This window comes from Triticum urartu, chromosome 2A, assembly GCF_056163025.1.
Source record: "Triticum urartu cultivar PI428250 chromosome 2A, HENAU_Tu73, whole genome shotgun sequence".
Classification (NCBI taxonomy): Eukaryota; Viridiplantae; Streptophyta; class Magnoliopsida; order Poales; family Poaceae; genus Triticum; species Triticum urartu.
The window spans coordinates 759,080,061-759,100,246 of NC_141874.1; the positions used below are offsets into that span (position 1 = coordinate 759,080,061).

The 20,186-nt window shown below is 48.9% G+C and overlaps 3 protein-coding genes and 1 pseudogene across 3 annotated transcripts; 1 reads left to right on the forward strand and 3 right to left on the reverse strand.

The window, feature by feature from the left end:
• Positions 1-341: 341 nt before the first annotated feature.
• Positions 342-1,705, reverse strand: LOC125529561 (peroxidase 22.3). Its single transcript, XM_048693967.2, has 2 exons — positions 1,387-1,705; positions 342-1,289 (listed from the first exon to the last, which is right to left on the reverse strand). The coding sequence occupies exons 1-2, from the start codon at positions 1,639-1,641 to the stop codon at positions 525-527; spliced, it is 1,020 nt and encodes a 339-aa protein (XP_048549924.1). The 5' UTR covers positions 1,642-1,705; the 3' UTR covers positions 342-524.
• A 9,202-nt stretch (positions 1,706-10,907) lies between these two features.
• Positions 10,908-11,798, reverse strand: LOC147987920 (uncharacterized). The gene has a single exon (XM_087542549.1). It carries the CDS (start codon positions 11,796-11,798, stop codon positions 10,908-10,910), a length of 891 nt encoding a protein of 296 aa, XP_087398675.1.
• Positions 11,799-12,573: 775 nt separating this feature from the next.
• LOC147987921 (uncharacterized) lies at positions 12,574-14,116 on the forward strand (annotated as a pseudogene).
• A 2,514-nt stretch (positions 14,117-16,630) lies between these two features.
• Positions 16,631-18,394, reverse strand: LOC147987922 (cationic peroxidase SPC4-like). Its single transcript, XM_087545507.1, has 2 exons — positions 18,073-18,394; positions 16,631-17,735 (listed from the first exon to the last, which is right to left on the reverse strand). The coding sequence occupies exons 1-2, from the start codon at positions 18,325-18,327 to the stop codon at positions 16,953-16,955; spliced, it is 1,038 nt and encodes a 345-aa protein (XP_087401633.1). The 5' UTR covers positions 18,328-18,394; the 3' UTR covers positions 16,631-16,952.
• Positions 18,395-20,186: the final 1,792 nt, after the last annotated feature.

The following is a 20,186-nucleotide window of genomic DNA, read 5'->3' on the forward strand; positions in this document are numbered from 1 at the left end:
CAAAGGCATAAATGGAAAAAAAAAACACAGCAATAGCTAGCGTATTATGATATGTGTTTGCATTGCACGAAGGTAAAACCCCAAACAGAAATTGAAAGAGTTGAGTACATGTTATTATGGAGATTAAAGACCAATCCGATCAAGCTAATGACAGAAAACAATAGTGCATGGCATTGCACAATAGGGTGCTTTCAGTTTGTTTGTCGATAATAAGTGTTAATAGACCACAGACACGAAGAAGTGGTTTGATCTACCTTTATTTCGCAATTATAAGGGTGATTATAATTTTTGTCTGTCACTTTCGCAACTCAGATCACCATTACTTTCCATGACACAAAGGATAATGAAAGCTAAAGTAAGGAAATTAAGATATTTGATGAACTGAAACGATACTGCAGGGGGCCTGCCTAGTGGCTCTATGCTACGTGGCCATATGCTATTTGCAATCAAGCAAAACATAAGCTATGTAGCAAGCTCTTATTACATGCAGTCGACGGCGCTAACGCTATGGTCGATCTGATCTATCAAGCAAAGGCCGCAAAAACCTCAGCGGCGAGGAAGACAGACTCTGCATTCCCATTGCGCCTGAAGCAATTGTTGCGGATCTCGCCGATGTTTCCGCCTGGCAAATGCGCGAGCTTCCTCATGGAGGTGCTGAACTGGCTAAAGAACCAACCCTGGTTCCCGGCGAAGTTGTTGACCCAGTTCTTGGTCTCGCCGTCGTGGGTGAGCGCCATGTCGGAGTTGAGCACTCCCCTCCCCATCTGGAGATTGTTGAAGTACCTATTGTCGAACGTGTTAGGGGTGGTCACGTCGAGGTCCTGCAAGTGGCCAGGGTTTCTGGCGCAGACTTGTTGGAGCATGCGGACGAAGTCAGCGTTCTCCCCAGCGCGGTTCCTGAAACTGCCGCAGCTCGCCTTGCCGACGGTGTGCGCACCAGAGAGCGCAACAAGGTCCATCTTGTCAAACCCGCGGTCGGCGAAGTTTCTCACGAGCTGCTGGACGTTGAAGTCGGGTCCGGGCAGGATCCCGACTTGCTGGGCCGTAGCGGGCGCGAGGCTGTCCCGCCGGCCAAGCGGCACATCATAGCCCGGCAGCCTGGACTGCATGACGGCCTCCTTGGTTGCGAGGCTGGTGATGTCCGCGCAGGACACGGTAGGCCCACAGGCGCGGTGCACGGTTGCACGGATGCTCTCGATGAGGTCGAGCACACTCCTCCGAAGCCCACCGTTCTGGGGCATGTTCTGCTCACTGTTGCCTCCCGTCAGGAGGATCGATGCGTCGCAACCCTACACGATCACAATGCATGTGATAAGTTCAGCCAGTACTGATGATAATGATACTTTTCAAATAAAGTGCATTAATAGTATTGGTAAATGTATGCACCTGAGGGAAGCAGTCATGGAAGAAGAGGCGGAGGAGGCCGGGGACGACGCCGGCATCCCTTGCCATCGCTCCCTGCACGGCTTCGCGCACCATGTTCTGCAGGTTGTTGCAGGACAGGGCGTGGAAGTCGTAGGACAGGCCGTCGGGAAGGGGCACGTCGGTGGTCATGGAGATCAGCGACGGCTGTGAAAGGGCTGAAGTGGCAGCGAGGCCCATCATGGTCAGCACCATGGCTGCCCTGCTCAACGCCGCCATGACGCTATCTTAATTAGCCTGTGCTGTGCACTGTGACTGTGAGTAGTAGCTTGTGAGTTGTGAGTGGGAGTGTGGCATCCCCACGTCCAAGATGCTGCCATTTTATAACAGAAGTAGCCGGGTCTACTTAACCAGGGTTGAGATAATTAACCGGAGTCAGTTGAAAATATTTAAGTTGCGGCGACAGAGTGAACAGAGATACCGATAATGGATCGAGCATGCATGCGCGCGCAGTAACTGGGAAGCTACGTACTTTGCATCACGTGCATTGTTGTATGCATGTGCACGCCATCCAGCTCAATGTCTAATAGCTACTACGTTGAGCGAGAGTGTGGCATCCTCACGTCCAAGATGATGCCTTTCTTTTTTGTTTGTTTGAGGGAAATTTTGACTTTAAGCAATTAAAGGGCGGCTTTGCTAAATTACTGGATGAATTTTTCGGAGTACAGTTAGGATGATGTACCCTTATATGAACCACACTGAAAAATGGAGGGGGGGGGGGGGGGGGGGGAGGCTCTGCCTACCGTATCAAATTGTATCAGGCTCGACGAAACATCGGCAGCCTCACGCTCCTCCCGGAAAAAAAAATCTTAGGGTTCCTTCATCTCCCACCGGTATCATCGTCGGTCGCCTCGTCTTCGGTGGCCTGAGGGCCATGGGGGCACGGTGGATCTCTGGCTTGGTTGGGGTAAGGCTCCGTTTTTAGATGTTTCTTCGTTTTGTTAAGGTTTGTGTCCTATTTAGAAAGACGAGATGATGGCGGCTCCCTGAAGATGGAATAAAGTTCTCCCAGCCTAGCCTCTTCTCGGTTGCGCACTTAGCATCATCAGTGGGCGTGTGGATGTGTGTCGGATCTTTCTTTGATGGATTTGATATCTGATTAATGTGGATAGGACATATGTGGTGAGTATACACATACGCGTCTAGTAAAGGATTGTGAGTACAATCTTCGTGGACACGTAGGTCTCTTTCTACCTCGACGACAATCAAGCACCGATAAGGCTGGTCATAGTGGAGAGTAACTTAGACTAGTGTCATCCATATGACACAAGTCTAAGTTACTATTTTCATAGTGCAAAGTAACATACTAGTAGTGTCATAGATGGCTTCATTTATTAGCTCATAGACTCATTTTGTCTCGGGAAGCGCTATGTTACAGTAACATATTATGTTACCACAAACACCTCTTTCCTCATTAAATACTTGCCACATAAGCAAAATTGTCTTGGGAAGTATTAAGAGGGTGCTTGGATACGTTTTAGTCCCATGACTAAAAGTAGTGGGACTAAAACTTGCTAGCCTCACCCATGCTTGGATCCAAATACTAAAGAGACTAAAATCAAGTTATTGAGCATTTATTATCCTCCAAACCCTCCAATCCAGAACTCGCATGTGTTAAAGGAGAGGAATTAAATGAGGAGAGAGGGGGCTAATACATATTTTAATAGGTTTCCTATGACTAAAAAATTTTAGCCTCAAGACTAGTCCTAACCTCTCTTTAGTCAGGGGTGCTTGAAACTTTAGCCTCTAAAAGAGACTATTTTTAGTCGGACTAAAAATAGTCTCTTGAATCCAAGCACCCTCTAAGTTACTAGTACCTAAGTTACCCCCACTATGACTAGCCTAACATGTATAACCTACTCTCCAACTTTGCAGGTAGCCAGTACAGAGGAAGGTTAGTATATAGCACTAGATCAAGCACCGACAGTAGTTGGTTGCATTGATCCGGCTAATTAAGTTAAGCAACAACTCCAAGATGATTACACGTGCTCACTCTGATCATGGCGTCGTTGACCAAACAGGCGACAAAACCATCTGCATTCGATAAGAAGGGGAAAAAAAAACCCGCTCGCATGAGGCACGAGGTGTATGATAAGGGCACGACTAGCTAAGAACCGATCCGTTGAAATGGGGCTATTTGTGCACCCACTGCTTCCCTTGTTTTTGGACCGCCCGGTAAAAAATCGAGGGATAATATTATTTTTTGAACGAAAGGGGGTCGCCCCCTGCCCCATTTTATTGAAGCAGAGCACGAAACAGTTCACAGATTACATGATCAGGAACGACGATCATCCAGAGCATCAAGCTCAAAGTAAAGCGCATACAGCTAGAAAGACTACGAACCAAGTCCAGGACGCAAGCTACAGAAGTTTTAGACTGAGTTAATTAGAAGGGAATCAACACAAAACAGGACATCAAAAGAAGATCAGCTGCCGCTCTTTTCCCTTCGATGCCCCTGATCATTCAGTTGGTCGCCCCAAGTCTCATCTCCAGGCGATCCGGAGGAGTTCCCCACGTCGCGTGTCCAGCAGTAAGATGCATCATTGTAGTAGGTCTGCTTGCCCATCGTCGCAGAGAACCTTCCACTGATGCAAATAACAGCTTAGTTTTGCAAGAATGCAATTCACATTCCTCCACTTGCGCCCCTGAAAACAGAATTCATTTCTTAGTCTCCACAAGCTCCATAAGGCAGCAGATGTTACCAGATTCAGAACAGCTTTAACTTTATGCATATGCCAGAAGGCCACAACTTTATCAAAACAAGACATGTTATCAATTTTGAAGATTTCCGCAACAAAGCCCCAAACATGTTGGGCCACCACACAATCAAACATCAGATGTTGAACAGTTTCAGGTTCAGAACAGAACAGGCAGGAAGGATCATCCACTTCCCTTCTTTTTGCAAGATTATCTCTAGTCAGTATTTTGTTGTGAATACAAAGCCACAAGAAAATATGAATGTTTTGTGGACAGAGAATCTTCCACATTTTTGTACTAACATTAGAAACCACACCCCCAAAGTTGATCTGTTTGTAAAAAGATTTAACTGAAAAGGCCCCATTAGTTTCTAATCCCCAAATGGGGGTGTCCAGATCATCTAGTAGAGGGTAATGTTTAATCAAACAGACAAGCTGGTTCCACAGAATCATCCCAGATCTGTCAACACATCTCCTAAATGTTAATTTCAACTCATTACCATCCCACACTTGAGCTACAGTACAATCCACTTGATTGCAGATATTGAACAAGTCCCAAAATTGCACTTTAAGGGAACAATCCCCCACCCACACATCATGCCAAAAACTAATGAGTTTACCATCACCAAGCTTCCACCTATAGAAAGTTTTTGCAGCAGCCAGAGCCCAAGTAATGCTCTTCCAAAAGGTAGAGCCCCCTTCACTTTTAGCCCAGATGAGATTTGGAGAATTAACTCTATATTTGTAGAGAAGAAGTTTAGCCCAATCAGAGTCAGGGTTGGTAAAAAATCTTTTACCCCAAGAAGCTAACAGAGCCATATTATACTCTTTGATATTGGGAGCCCCTAAACCTCCAAATTCCTTCTTCCTGGTAATCAAACCCCAGTTAGCCAAGTGGTATTTATGTTGATCACCCACATCCCCCCAAAAGAAGTGATCCATTTGTGAGTTAATGGCATTAATAGCCCACTTAGGGAATTTGATCACAGACATTAGGTAGGAAGGAATGCTAATAATGCAAGCACAAAGCAGTATAATGTTTCCTTTGTAAGTAAGATATCTCCCCAGCCAGCCAGAAATCCCTTTAATGATCCTGTCAATGACAGGTTGGAGATCTTCTTTTTTCAACTTGTCATAGTGCAGAGGCACTCCCAAATACTTAATAGGAAAAGAACCTTTTTTACAGCAGAAGATTTGAGAAAATTCACTAGCAACTGTGTCATCTATATTTATAGTCATAAGATCACTTTTGTGGAAGTTAATTTTCATACCAGATAGGTTTTCAAATCATGACAGAAGCCACTTAAAATTTCTAGCTTTCTGAGTGGATTTTTCCAGGAAGAGTATGGTGTCATCTGCATATTGCAGACTAACCACACCTCCTGGGATAACATGGGGCAAAAGCCCAGAAATCAAATTTTGAGAAGCAGCTTTCTTGAGCATCTTTGTAAAAACATCAGCAACAAGATTAAACAGCAGAGGGGAGTGTGGATCCCCCTGTTTGAGTCCTTTCCCACCTACCAAGTATGGGCCAGTAGTGCCATTAATCCTCACACTGAATGTGCTATTGATAAGCGTGCTCTTAATTCAAGCAATCCATTTGGGGCCGAACCCTCTCGAATGGAGCATATCAAACAGGAATTCCCAGCTAACCCTATCATACGCCTTCTCGTAATCCAATTTTAGGACCAGACCTTGCGAGCCTGATTTTTTAATCTTATGGATTACTTCATGGGCCATAACCACGCTCTCTAAGATATACCTCCCTTTAATAAAGGCAGTTTGGTTAGAGGAGATCAACCTACGTCCCACAAGGGAGACCCGATTCGTCATAGCTTTAGAGAAGATTTTTATACCACAGTTACTCAGACTAATAGGACGAAACTTCTTCATCTCCCTGGCATCTGGTTCTTTAGGAATAAGAACAATCAGAGCAAAATTTAAACGTTGTAAATCTAATTTCCCTTTCTCAAATTCTCTGACCAGGGCCATAAAATCTTTTTTGATAATATCCCAAAACGACTGGTAGAATAAAAAGGATAGCCCATCAGGGCCAGGAGCCCCATGGGCGTATGAGCCAAATATTGCCTCCTTAATTTCCTCCTCGGAATATGTTTTTTTGTAAATGGTCATTTTCTTCCTGTGTAACTAATTCATCCTCCTCCCAAAAGGAAGGACCAAGACATATATTATGTTTGTTCTCATAGCAGAACAGGTTTTTGTAATAGGAGGTAGCAACCTCCAACATTTCCGGGATCGAGGGATAATATTTGCCTGGATGATGAGTTACTGGCGCATTTTCTAAAAATAATAAGCATTTCTTCACAATAAATACACAGCCATACTACTAGTCTAGAGCATTTGAGGTAAGACCCGGAAATTCGCAAGGGCACGCACGGGTAGGGCACGCACCTGCCAAGCCCTGGCTGGCTGCTGATTTCCTCACGTTTTGAAGTAGTTGATTTCTGCATAAGGGCACAATAAGTTTTAAGTTTCAGTCTCGATACTTTATGATTTTTTTATCTTAAACTTGCGATTTTCTCACTCACTATTACCAAGTTTCATAGATAAAAAGTCAAATATATTTTTGTCCGTAGTAAGCAAAAAAAAGTCATGATTTTATTGTTTGCGCATACTAAGTTTCAAGAGTTGAAATATAATATTTATTTTCAAAATTGATCAAAACCTATTTGAAAATGGATCTTATTTGAAAGCCCTCGTCATGGTAAACACGAATATGAAAACAAAACTTAATTTGAATTTTTGCTTCCCCGCGCCCCTCTTGGTATCCATCTGCCTCCACCGTTGGGAGGTGCCCGCTTATGCCGCACCGTCCCCGTAGGGCCGTCCAGCTAGGCCGCGCCGCGCCCTGGGATGGTCGCGGAGGGGTCGATCCGTCCCTCCCGTGCTTCCCCAAGACCACCCCCTTCCCCCGCGCCCCCGAGTCCCTCGCGCGCGGGCGCACCTTTCTAGCTGTTGCGTTCCTGCTGGTCCGGCGACGGGTGCGGCGTGCTAGGCCATGGCCTTGTGCGCCTTTCCCTCCCTTGCGGTCTCCCCTTCCCTCGGCGTGGCCCAATCCTCCTGGTGCTACTTGGGCATGCTTTGGGTGGACTTGCGGCCGATCGCGGGGGTGTTCGTAGCCTGCCTTTTGTGCATTGGCGGACCCCCTTGTCTCCGGTGGCCCTTCCCCCTCGTGCCGCGGTGAAGGCTCACATGGTGGCGACGAGGCTACGGTGCTAGTGGCGGTCCCAGGGCTCCACAAGGCGGGTACTTGATGGCGCTGCTCTGGCCCCGGCGACCTTGGACCCGCGTTTCTCCCGTATCCATGGCTGACGGCGTCCCTTGCCGGGCAGCTCTGGCCTCGGCGACCAGGCAGCTGCGTCCCTTCCAGCTCGTTCAGCTCACCGACGTCCCGACAACTATGGCCACGGTAGCATGGATATGCATCCCTGCAGTCCCTGCTTGCCGGCGTTGCTGATCGCTGTCGCTCCTTCCCCTCGTGGTTTGCTTCGCCGCCTGCCCTACTTTGTACGACTTAAAGCCCCCGTTTTTGCCAAATCCAACGCTTGTGGGTCGGGAAGCGGTGCCACCATCCGACAGCAGGTGCAGCCCCGCCAACCCCCCCTTCCAACATGGTCGCTCCGACCAGCGTGGGCTTCCTCATCTCTGACTCCACATACGGCGGCTATGGGATTGTTCAGCCTCAGGCCAAGGAAAAGTCCTTGCTCGGCTTGCCGATGCTGGCAGCGACGGCGTCTACGGATGTCGTTATTTCAGAGCGAACTAGGTTTTTAGTGGTATTCCTTCTCGATCTTCTATTTCTTCCGTTAAGGGAGAGCCATCTCATTATCTTTCCGTAAAGAAAAACTATGGTGGACTAACTGATCTTTAAATCAGTTTATGAAAGATCCCAATGCAAAAAAATGCATGTTGGGTTTCCTTCTTGGAGGCGCTGTCAAGGCCCTCAGTTGCGCCCCTCTTCAAGCTCTGGGGAAACCCTAGGTCTAGTTCCCCCAGACCGGATGGTGACGGCGTCTCGGCGTCGACTTCCTTCTTGAAGGCGCTATCTTTCACTCGCGGTGTCCCCGGTTTTGGCTTAGGTGATGTTGGAATTCTTGCTGGTTCGGCATTGCCATTCTTGGTTCGGGTTTGGTAGGTTTAGTTGTGATTTATCCTCTGTTCGGGCTGAGCATCCATTGTCTCTCTGCTCCAGACACCATGTTCACGCCTGTATGTGTTCGTTTCATGTGTTGTACCTCTATTTGTCCTCATTCTACTCCTTCTATAAATGCAATGATACGCAAGCTTTGCGTATTCGCGAAAAACAATAATTAACTCCCGCATCCTGTATCAGGTTCTTTGATCTATAAGCACGTGATTTGTCCATGATCAAGACCTTGGGAGGTTTTAATATAATCCACTCTGCACCGTACGTGTACTGTGGTACTGGCCGTCGGTGGTCATGGAGATAAGATGACCCGGCCGCGTGGACAAAAGCTCCCGGGAGGAGCAGCACGCCAACGACGAGTCGTGGCATGGCCACCCTTGCTTTACTGCAAGCCATCAATCTTTGCTAGCTCTATTACCAGTAAGAGTATTGCACTACTCTCTGGGAGTGTGTATTCCCTACGCCCAGGTTGGTGTTATTTATAATAACTCAACAAATATCTTCAGGGTTGGAGATCCGTGGTTAGTTTCAATCCGTGGTGGACCGGCGGAGGGAGAGGTGGAAAAGACCAAAATGCCTTGGCCTAGAGTTAGTTTCAATCCGTGGTTAGTAGCTCACGCCTTTCATCAATTAAGATCGTGAAAAGATCATCTAAGGGCATGTACAATGGTGTTATCTTAGAAGTGCCACATATGATAGATGATGAGGTGGAGAAGAGAGAAGTCATAAGAAAAGGCTTGTCTTCTCTTAAATAAGAGGGAGAAGACAAGAGATGATCTCTTAGCACAATATGTCTCACCACGTTTTTAGTAATTACTAGTTATTGAAAATAAGGCTAAAAGATGATCTATTGTACACGTTTTTTTGTCATCTCTAAATTACATGCAAAATTTAAAATAAGACTATCTTATCAATCATCGTACATGCCCCTAAACAATCATAAGATTGTGATAAGATGAGGATAGATTCGACAATGGAGCATCTTCCTTTCTTTGTTAGATTTTTTGTTGCAGATGCAATTGCCTTACTTGCCCAGTTCAGGTGTAGATGCTCTAACACTCGATCCACTCGATCAGTTCGTGGCTCAGTAGTCCAGCACTATTGGTCTATGGTTGCACTGCATGGTGCGTATGGTCCATAGGTGATACGCCTAGCAGCGAATCGGTTAGCTTTTTCTTTTTTTTTTGCCAGCGAGAGATGAGCAACAACTAGTATGATTTTCATAATTAAGTACGACTCAAGTATGCATAGGTATAAATATGTTTTTGCACCAGACCAGATATGGAGGCTTCCATACCTTGCCCATAGGGGTCCTCCGCTAGCGGGCGCGGTGCAGCGACGGTCGTGAATCAGGTCTGACGGCCAGTGGGATCAGCCGAGCAATGGCAGCTCGTTGATCAGGTCACAACATGGTGAGGGCAGTCTGCACTGTGAGGTCTCATGGGAGAATGAAGAAAGGTGAGCAGGATAGGGAGAAGACGCCGCCACCGAGATCCAGATCAAGCAGCCTGGCTTTGTTCATTATGTGTGTGTATTGAGGAAATGCATAGGTAGGGCATACCGAAAAGAACCGAAGACGAAACTGGTGACTAAGCGAAAAGATTGGTGCGAGAGTGTGGGGGTCGCACGACGTGGATGAGCGATGGGAGAGGAAACCTTATTAATTTTTGAAGTAAAAGTAGAGATAATTCAGTGAAAAGACCAAAAGGCTGCTCTTCCTACATCTATCTTACATCTCAAAAGGACTATGTGCATAATAATCCAACAACTGATAGGACGATTGAGATAGCTCTTCCTAGGATAAGATCCACCATTCTGTAGACCACTGTATATAAACTTGGAAAACTTGTGACCAATGGAACTGACGAGTAGAATGGCTTAGTCAAATTCTACTAGCTTGATACGATGTTATTATAGTAGTTGCACCCATAGTTCCATTTTACCCAACGATGAAATACCCGCGGCAATGATTGCACGCTCTGTTTCACTCAGACACTAACCAGAGTCTGAACTTGGTAGCAAGAGGAACGGATATGATGGCAGTACCGATTGCAACACCAAATCTACGGTGTGAGATGGAGAACCGATAGTGTTCAACCTAGCCGAGTGTCCCAGAAGCAAGAACACATCGGATAGCCTGCCAACATTCCCGTACTACACCAAAACGGCCTACAGATAGCACCTCGGACGCGCCCCCATGAATGCACTTCCAAGTTCCAACATATGGTCCATGTTGACCTGATCGGTTGGGCCACATGATGGTGTAAAACATCCCAACTTCCAACCACTACTCCTTAATTATGGAAAATTGTGTCACAAATATACAACTATGGGGTAAAAATTGAATGAGTAACAATCGCTGGGGCTGGAACTAATTGATCATTCATCTCATATTTGTATGATTCAATGAAAACACGAAGGTTTTTCTTCCTACATTGCTCTTACATGTCAAAGGCACTATATGTATAATAATCCAAATGAAGCGAATCGTCGTATATTCACTTGAAAAGAAGGCAAATCTACACAAAACAACTCAACCGACAAGTAGGACACCCCTTCCTAGGATAAGATCCAATATTCTGACCAATGGAACGTGGGACAACTTGTGCACCATATATGCACTAGGAAAACTTGTGACCAAATAATGAAGCTGACGTGTAGAATCTCTTATTGTCAAATTCTACTAGCTTGAAAGGACCACCAAAAATAGCTTGGTACTGAGTTGCAGTGATCACCTTTGGTGGCGGGAACGAATATGAGCTCAACCCTGAAGAAATCTTCTGGCGCCAAGGTGGGTCGATTTGGAAAATCTGTGGTTCATCGCCAGGCAAGTTGGGCAGCAGCAGCGACATGTAAAGTTTTCCTTGAGATGACCTGATGATCCCAGTCTGGGAGAAGCTCCAGGCAGAGAAACTCCATTGCTTGTCATCCATGGCAGCGAAGAGTACGCGCGGCATATCTGTAATCATGATCATGAGCATGGGGAGTCCTTCGACACTAAGGCTCAAGGAGGCGGACACGTTCCATGGAAAGAAACGCTTGTTGCGTGCATTCCAGCGGGTCGATCCCAAGCATATGGTGACGTACGTGATTGGTGGGAACTTTGCGACGCCCCCTGTGAAGGGGTGAAGGAGGCAGACATCATCGATGTTGTCTTCATCAGTGTGTCGCCTGCTCCGCTGCAGGAGGAGGAGGCCTTCGTGGCGGCTGATAATGCAGTGGTCATTCAGAAGAGGAACTCGAGGGCATACGAACACTTTGGTGCCGAGGTTGAGGAATCGTTTCCTGTCACTGCCGTCTCTAGGGGGTCGTGGGTCATCCTCGGGCAGCATCAACCACTGGTGCGGATGGAAGCGCGGGTCGGTGATCCCGCGGCCGCGCGGGCTGACGGTGCTGGACCGCAGGTGCGTGCACACGCCTCGGAAACGGACGTAGTCGAGCAAGTCTCCGGCCAGCACCCGCCAGCCGACCAGCTGAATCAGATCCGCGGGCATGGACGTCAGCGACGACATGCCGTCGGAGGAGCCGGTGGCGGCGGCAGCACTTCGCCAGGGAGGAGATCGATTGGATCTTTTCCTGCCAGTGCCGTCTCCTTTTACGATACAGATCGCCTTTTCTGTTTTTGACGAGAGATAGCCTAAACGACGAGGTATTCGAGATGGGCCCCTGAGAAGGAACCTGGCGCTGCCGGGAGCATCATCTGGCCCAGCCCATTAGGATATTCGCTCGGTTGCGCTCGCCGGCTCGTGCCGTTCGCTGCTCACTGCCCAGAAAAGAAAAACTAATAACGGCTGGTTCTGAAAAAAACAACATACACGTTTTTGAAAAAAAAAGGAAACATAACTTAAAAAAGTCGTCGACACACAGCGGTTTGCTGGGAAATTGGAACAGTTCTCAAATTTAAAAAAAATTGTAAAGTTAAAAAATCATGAACTTGAGAAAACATTCACGCATGAATTTGAGAAAAAAGTTGTTGAGTTTGAAAAGATTCAGAAATTTTGAAAAATTCATGAAGTTGCAAAAAGGTTCACGAATTTGATAAAAGTTCGCGAACTTGGCAAACATTCATGAATTTGTAAAAAGATAAGCATTCATAGAAAAAGTCATAAAAAAGGAAAATATAAAAATAAAAATGAAACAGAAAACCAAAAACGAAATCAGCTGGAAGCTTCTGAAAGCATCACAAACCCAGCAGGAAACTTATAGAAGCATCACAACAAAGCCGGTCGAGGAACGTAAACCAGCAGATCATGAGGTAGGGGCCCTTAGGCTAGGCGTCGGGGTGCGATGGTAACAACACAAAAGTTTACCAGGTTTGCGCTATCTGAGAAGATAATACCATACGTCCTGCTTGTGTTTATTGTGTTGGGTGTGTACAAATACATGTATCTAGCAAGATCTAGCAAGAAACTGCGAGTATAAGAATTCATGTTCTACGAGCAGGTCCTACTAAAGAGAGTCCATGTATTTAAAAATCAAAATTTGAACATGAATAAAAATGGACATTGTTAAAAACAAAGAAAAGGAGGAGAAAATATATGAAAATAGAAAATAAGGTGCTTTAACAATGCTCAGAGTTGAACGTCTTGTCTTGACATCTCATATACATGATTGCACGGGCAGGAGAAGGCAGCAGCACACCATACAACCACGCGTCATCTTCTTTTCTGGAACCTCCAAACGGCGTGTGGTTTCTTACCAAGTGTTCTTCCCTTCGCAAGGAAGGTTCCCATGCGTCCAATCAACATAGATTAAAAAAGGATTTTCTAAAATATGCTCCAAATCTCCTTATTCTGGAGGTCCTGGTGAAATGGGACAAAAAGAACGGGGTTGAAAGATCAAACTGTGGTAGTTTCTTGTCCCCTCTCCCCTCCCCTCCCGAGGCGCTCCCGCGGGCGCCCTTGGGAGGGAACCCTAGCGCCGCCGCCTCCGTCCCTCCGCCCCTTCCCCCCTCCCTCGCCGCCGCCGGTGGCGTCGCCGGCCAAAGGCCGCGTGGCGCAGGCGGCGGCGGGGCGGCTCTCTCCCTCGCGCGGGTGGCGGACGTCGCGGGGCGGTCTCCCCTGCTCGGTGGCGTCGGGCGCAGGCTTGCCTCTGCTCCGGCTTCCCTCCTCCGCTTCGCTCTCTCGTGACCTGCCGGCGTCGCCTCCTCTCCTCCTCCCCCCTCCTCGTGGGGCTCTGGAGGCCCTGGGGTGTGCTGGCGGCGGATCTGGAGCCCCCTGCCGAGATCCGGCGGGTGCTGGCGGTTGGCGGCTGTAGGGGCGACCGGCGGCCCCTTCTAAGATGGTGGTGGTGCAGCCGGGGTTCTTCCTCTCCGGCGGGGTGGCTGGGCACCGGCTGGACCTGGCCAGGGCATGGAGACGCGGGGGGTGTGTGCGTGCGGCCGGTCTCTTGCTGGATCCGGCCGGATCTAGCGTTGGGGGCCTGCCTGCGGCGCGTGGTATCGGTGGTGCGTGCCCGGCGGCTCCGGCGCTTGGAGCTCGCCGGGCGACGCGGGTAGGGTAGCGGCCGGGCGTGGCCGTTGCTTCGGCCGTGGGCCGCGGCGTGGGGAGGTCCGACGGTGGTACTCTCCCGGTGTCGTGGCGGCTTCACGATGGTTGACGGATCTGTCCGCGGCGGCGGCCGGCTTCTCCGGCGTTGGCTCGTCTGTGTTCGGGCCGTCTCGGCCTTCGCCCCATCTCCTTGTCGTCCGGGCTTTACTCCCATGAAAGGGCTGGTCCTCTCCTAGCTGCGGTCTACCGCTCATCTCGCGCCCGGTGCTGCAGGACCGAGCTCGTCTCACGCACGATGCAGCAGGACTGAGCTCGTCTCGCGCACGGTGCAGAAGGACTGACCTCGTCCCCTTTTCGGTGCTGCAGGACCAAGCTCGCCTCGCGCACGGGGCAGCAGGACGGGCGGATGGATGCCAGTTCTGGCCGACCTATCGGGTCTCGACGCTGGGGGTCGCCCAGGGGTGTGAAAGGTGGGACCTTTCCGCTCGTCTCTTTAGTTGGGGTTGCGGCGGGTCTCGGGTGAGGTGGTGTCAAGGTCTTGGATGCCGGGGTGGTGGCCCTGGTGGTGGTGGCGCGGTGCTCTTGGGCAAAGCCCGTGCCTTGGTGATGCCTGGTCATCATGGCCGTGTGGGCGGCGTGGTTGCCGGGGTGTGGCGTTCGGTGGCGGTGAGTGTTGGCCGAGGTGAAAACCTGCTCTATCTTCGGACGGACCGGCGACGGTGGAGATCGTTCCCTTCTTGAAGGCGTCGTCGCGGCTCTCATTGCCCATCATGCGGCTCCAGGGGAAATTCTAATCTTTGGATCGGGCGGTGGCGGCGCTCCGGTGTCGTACCCTTCCTGAAGGCGCCGCCTTGGATCACATGGTCCGTCATATGTAGCTTCATCTCTTCGTAGTGGTAGTGCTAGGGATGGTGTTGCTGCGCTCAGCGCCTATGTATCCTGTCTTGGGTGTGTGCGTGTGTTGCGATGGCGTGTGTTTGTACTGGGTGCTTGTTGTGATCGGTGCTTTATATATAAAGCGGGACGAAAACCTTTTTCGATAATGGGACAAAAACACTAAATAGAAACATGATGCAAAATAGCTTGTGTGTGTTCCTCACGTCCGAAGATGAGATGGTGCTATTGTTAGCCAAGTAGCTTGTGCTGATCAGGGTGTTTGGAGAGGGAGCACATGGATAATAATGGAACTAGTTTGCGAGGAGAAAAAGGACAGGTGAAAAAGACCAACAATGTTATCCGCCTCTGGCTCTAGCTAGCCAGTTTACAACTGAAACCTGATGACCCTTAAAGTTTAAAGCATGTGCAAACCATATTTGCTTTGAAAATTGTTGCGATACTATACTTATTAATAGATTATTAGTTAGTTATCCTCGCAGAAAAAGTTTAATTATTACAAAATATACAGAGCATGGCATTTCCGGATTAGGTCTATATCGAGTAAATTGCAGAAAACCATCACATTACAGCATAGGTTTGCAGAAAACACTCTTCTACGAATTTATGCCAGAAAGCACTAATTTTGAGCTTAATCTTTTGCAGAAAACACTGACCCGTCGCTTTGAGCATTTTAACCTTGATTATGATATGTGCGGCCTGTTTTTTATGACCTGGCGTAACAGTTCAGGTTAGACGTTGTTAAATTCTTGTTTTTGCCAAAAGCCCCTTCCTGAACACACAAAACAACCAACCTACCCTTCTCACCCGTGCATGCTCACGCGCCCCGCCGCCAGCAACCACTGGCCCCGTCCCAGGCAGGCCTACTCACGTCGCCGCCCCTCCTCTCCTCCCCTCCCTCTCTCTCTCTCTCTCACCGCTACAGGTTGTGCCGCGGGAGCACACAACACGTGTCGCCCCCCAAATCCTGCCCCCTCGCCGGTCTTCTGCTACCCGCCGCTGGATCGAGCTCCGCCGGCCGCCAGAAACCGTCAGATCTGGTGGGCGTCATCGACCTCAGGCCGCCCCTGCATCCGCCTCGTCAGCCCGAGGGGCGCCTCGTCGCCCACCTGCACCGAGTTCCGCAACAGCCATGCCACACAAGAAGCGCACGCAGCAGCTAAGGTCTTGCCGCCGGCGGCCAAGAACACCAGCTCCCGCGGGCCTCCGCCGGTCAAGACCACCAGCCACCACGGGCCGCCACCTCCGGCCAGGACCAGCAGCCGCCGCTAGCACCTCGACCCGTCGCCCTGTCTCCTCCAACTCCGCTCAGCAGCAGGGCCTTGCCGGACTGCATCGTAGCCAGCCTCCCAACGGCGGTTCCCGGTGCCGGAGATGGGCGAGGCGACGGCCTGGACTCCGCCTCCCAGTGCTGGAGGCGGGCAACAACCTCGAGCCCGAGCTCGGGCCTGGACGCCACCTCCCAGTGCCGGAGGCGGGCGACAACCTCGAGCCCAAGCTCGGGCCTAGACGCCGCCTCCCAGTGCCGGAGCCGGAGGCGGCGACGGCGTGCTGCGAGTGGGGTGAGGCAGCCGGCAACAAGGGCCTGATTGCCTTTTCCTACTCTAATTAAAGGGTCTCTATGCAAAACTACCAGGGACTATTTGGTAATTGCATATCACATTTTGTCTAACGCCTTCTGGGACCAACAGTTACACCCCATCAGTTTTTGTGGGACCTACCTGTCATAATCGAGATTGAAATGTCCAAAGAGACTGATTAGTGTTTTTTGCAAAAGATTAGGCCGAGAATCAGTGCTTTTCGATAGAAATGTCCAAATATGGTGGTTTTCTCTAATTCACTCGGTCTATATCACAACATTCTTTGCAGTGCTCTAAAACATCATATGTTTGGGTCTCTCATTGGCTTTGATTAACTTACTATTTAAGAAAAAGAACATATTAACTTACTCATCCATCAGCTACAAAACAAAATCTTACTTCTCCATTAATTTTCATGACAGAAACAGATGTACAATCTAATTAAAGGATGGAAAACAATTGTAAGATAAAACTTGAGAGCAACTCCCAACAAACAGGGAGCTGGAATAGTTGCTGGACTGAGACGATACAGCAAGGCCCCGCCGGCCGAGTGGCTCTAGACTAGGTGGGCGTACATACGGTAAACTTCAATCAAGCAAAAGATAAGTTAGGTGTATTGCTCTTATTACATGCACATATAATATGGCATGGCCAGGGCGTGCGGTCGGCGTGGTGATGGCGGGTGATCCATTGGATAGATCTCTCAAGCCGAGGCCGCGAAACCCTCGGCGGTGAGGTTGACTGTCTCCCTCATAGAGTTGCGCCTGAAGCAGTTTTCGCGGTACTCACTTGGTCCGCCCACGGGCAAACGCGCCATCTTTGCCATGGCTTCGCCGAACTTCCAAAAGAAAAAGTTCTTGTCGGTAGCCCACTTGTGGACCAAATCTTTGATGAAGGGGTCGTTGAGGAGCTCCATGTCGGTGCTGAGCACCCCCTTGCCGTCCACGATGTTCTTGTAGTACTTGTGGTCGAAATCGTCGGGGGTGTCGACGTCGAGCACCTGCTTCTTGTCCCATGAGCCGGGGCAGTTCCTTTTGATAGCTTCGACGAACCAGGCGGCGTCCCCAGTGCGGCTGGCGAGGTTGGGGCAGCTTGTCTTGCCGATGGTGTGCGCGCCGGAGAGCGCGGCGAGGTCGGTCCTGTCGAAGCCGCGGCTCTGGAAGACCTCGATGAGTTTCCAGATTTTGGCGTCGGGGGCGGGGAGGAACTGGTTGACCTGGTCAATCCTGGCGGGGTCGATGCTGTCCTTCCGGCCGAGCTGCACTCCGTAATCTGGCCCCCCGGACAGCTTGATGGCTTGCCGGGTGGCCAGCATGGTGATGTCGGCGCAGGATACTTCCGTGCATTTCGCGTCGCGCACGGCGTCGCGGATACGCTGGATGAGATCGAGCGCGCCCTGGTGCAGCCCTTGGTTTTGGGGACGCTCCCGCGCACGCTCGCTGGAGTAGAGGTGACTTGGCTCCAGCAGGAGCGACGCGTCACAGCCCTACACGATGGATCCACAAGATACACGCACATACTTACTTTATAAATAATAATAGTAGGAGTAGTAGGTAATAAATACTAGCACCAAAATCAATCAATATAATAGTACTACTACAATGTAGTAATTAATCTCTTTTTTTTGCGGGTGACTATAATGTCGTAATCAATATACTATTACTAGTATAGTGTTAAAAAACGACATTATGGGACGGAGGATTAGACACCAAGTCTCTCTTTCAAGGTCACTGTACGTACGTACCTAGCTAGTGTACTAGTAATAGTGTAATATGTACATGTCTGTAGTACTTGTTGGTTGGTAGGAGCACGGACAAACGTACGTTAGGGAAGCAGTCATGGAAGAAGATGCGGAGGAGGCCGGCGACCACGCCGATGTCCCATCTGCGCGCCTCCGCCACCTTGTCGAGCACAATTTTCTCCAGGTTGGGGCAGAATGTGGCGTGGACGCCGTAAGAGTGGTCGCCGACGTTGTCGGTGGGCATGGAGATGAACCCCGCCGCCGCAGCAGCAGCAGGGCACACCAGTGCGGCCAGGAGGCCCATCATGGCCAACACCATTGCACCGCTCGACGCCATCGGTCCAAGCTCAGTGAGCCTCTTCTAGTGAGTGAGGGAGTGAGTGAGTGAGAGTGTGGGTTCCTCACGTCCAAGATGCTGCCATTTTATAGCAGATGGAGGCACTCGCTCCCTCACCCACTAGAAGAAGCTCGATCAACGCCTAGTCGGACATCCTCTAACCATCCAATATACATCTAAGGGTTGATGACAATTGTTTGCACTTACAACCTGCAGCTATCGCAGTTCTATGCACTACCCGCAAAGACCAGATGCACCGTCTCTGTTCCACCCTTGTCACATCCACCCCGCGATGCTAACTGGTTCCTTTATCCGTATGTAGTCTATAATGAAATATCTAAAAAGACTTATATTTAGGATCGGAGGGAGTAGTATTGATGTTTATTGCGGCCAGCCTCACAGGAGAGTTCTTGTTTTCTTTTCCTTTTTTTTTTGGCGAAAAGGAAGGGTTTTCGTTGAATGACCTCTGATCTGAAAGAAAAAAAAATCTTGTATTGAATGTTCTCAGCTCCGGGTTTTGTGTGTGAATGATCTCTGATGCGGATTGAAGACGTGGGCATATTTTCCATGTTCACAATATATGTGGTTTTATTTATTGATGATTAGAAGTAGTAAAGGATTTTTTATGTTTTCTATTTTAGGTGAATAATGCGTACATAACCATGGCTTGCTAATTTCTTAATTATGTTTCTTTCCAGATGGTCACCCAAAATTTGCTTCACATTATTCTCTAAAAATATTACCCTCATTAATTCATGTTGAGAGAGACCAAGAGTCCTGACTTGGGTATGTTGGATGATGATGCTCAGCATGATTGTGTCAATAAAAAAAGGGATTGTGTCAACAAAAATGCTTACATAACCATGGTTTGTTAATTCTGTTTCTTTCCAGATTGTCACTGAAAATTTGCTTCACATTATTTTCTACAAGTGTTTACCTCATTAATTCATGTGGAGAGTCTTGACTTGGATATATTGGATGATGATGCTCAGCATAGTTGTGTCAATAAAAAGGGATCATGTTTGCATGTATGTATGCAGTTGAGAAATCTTCTAAATCTTAGTTGTTTCCTTGCAAACTGGTAGGGGCTTGAAGACATGAACTGTGATGAGTTGAGTGTTCTTTCTGGAAAATTGCTGCACGGATCTCGATAAAATGTGTGGTGGTGCATAGCTAGTGGACGTCCAGTAAGGTGTTTTGGATTTGAATTTGGAGAGCGGGGATATCGATACTGGATCTAGCAACTGGGAAGCCGTATTATACAGCACGCACACCAATAGATACTCAAACTGCACCGTAGTAGTTACTTACGATCAAGTAGGAAGCGTTGCAGGCGGCAAGTGCAGATTAAGTAAGATACGCACACTGCACCGAGCACTGACGGCAGTTAACTTAAGCGTCGTTGCAGGTAGCAAGAGTGGACCTGCTAACTTAAGTAAGTAACCATTTTTTTTTAGAAAAGAAGGATGATCCCCGGCCTCTGCATCTGGGAGATGCATACAGCCATTTTATTGATTATTCTCGAGGACCTTATAAAGTATTACAAACAATATACCTGAATCCACAATCTTGGCAACATATGCCGCTACTCCTATCCATATGATGAAGGGATGCTAGCTGGGCCACTACCTAAATCACTCATCTAAGCCTAACATCAAAAGCCGGAAGCCCCAGCCGAGCCACATACCGGGTCTGGGGCACAATCCGGTCAGACGCACTCGTGTGTCGTCGCCGCCATCTTCCACAGGTCCATCTTCAGATCATATTGAGGCTTCTATCTTGTCTGGTCACTCTGCCATCGACGTCACCATGACGCCAGACAGCTACCTCCTCCTGCGCGAGTCCATCTCCTCGCATCG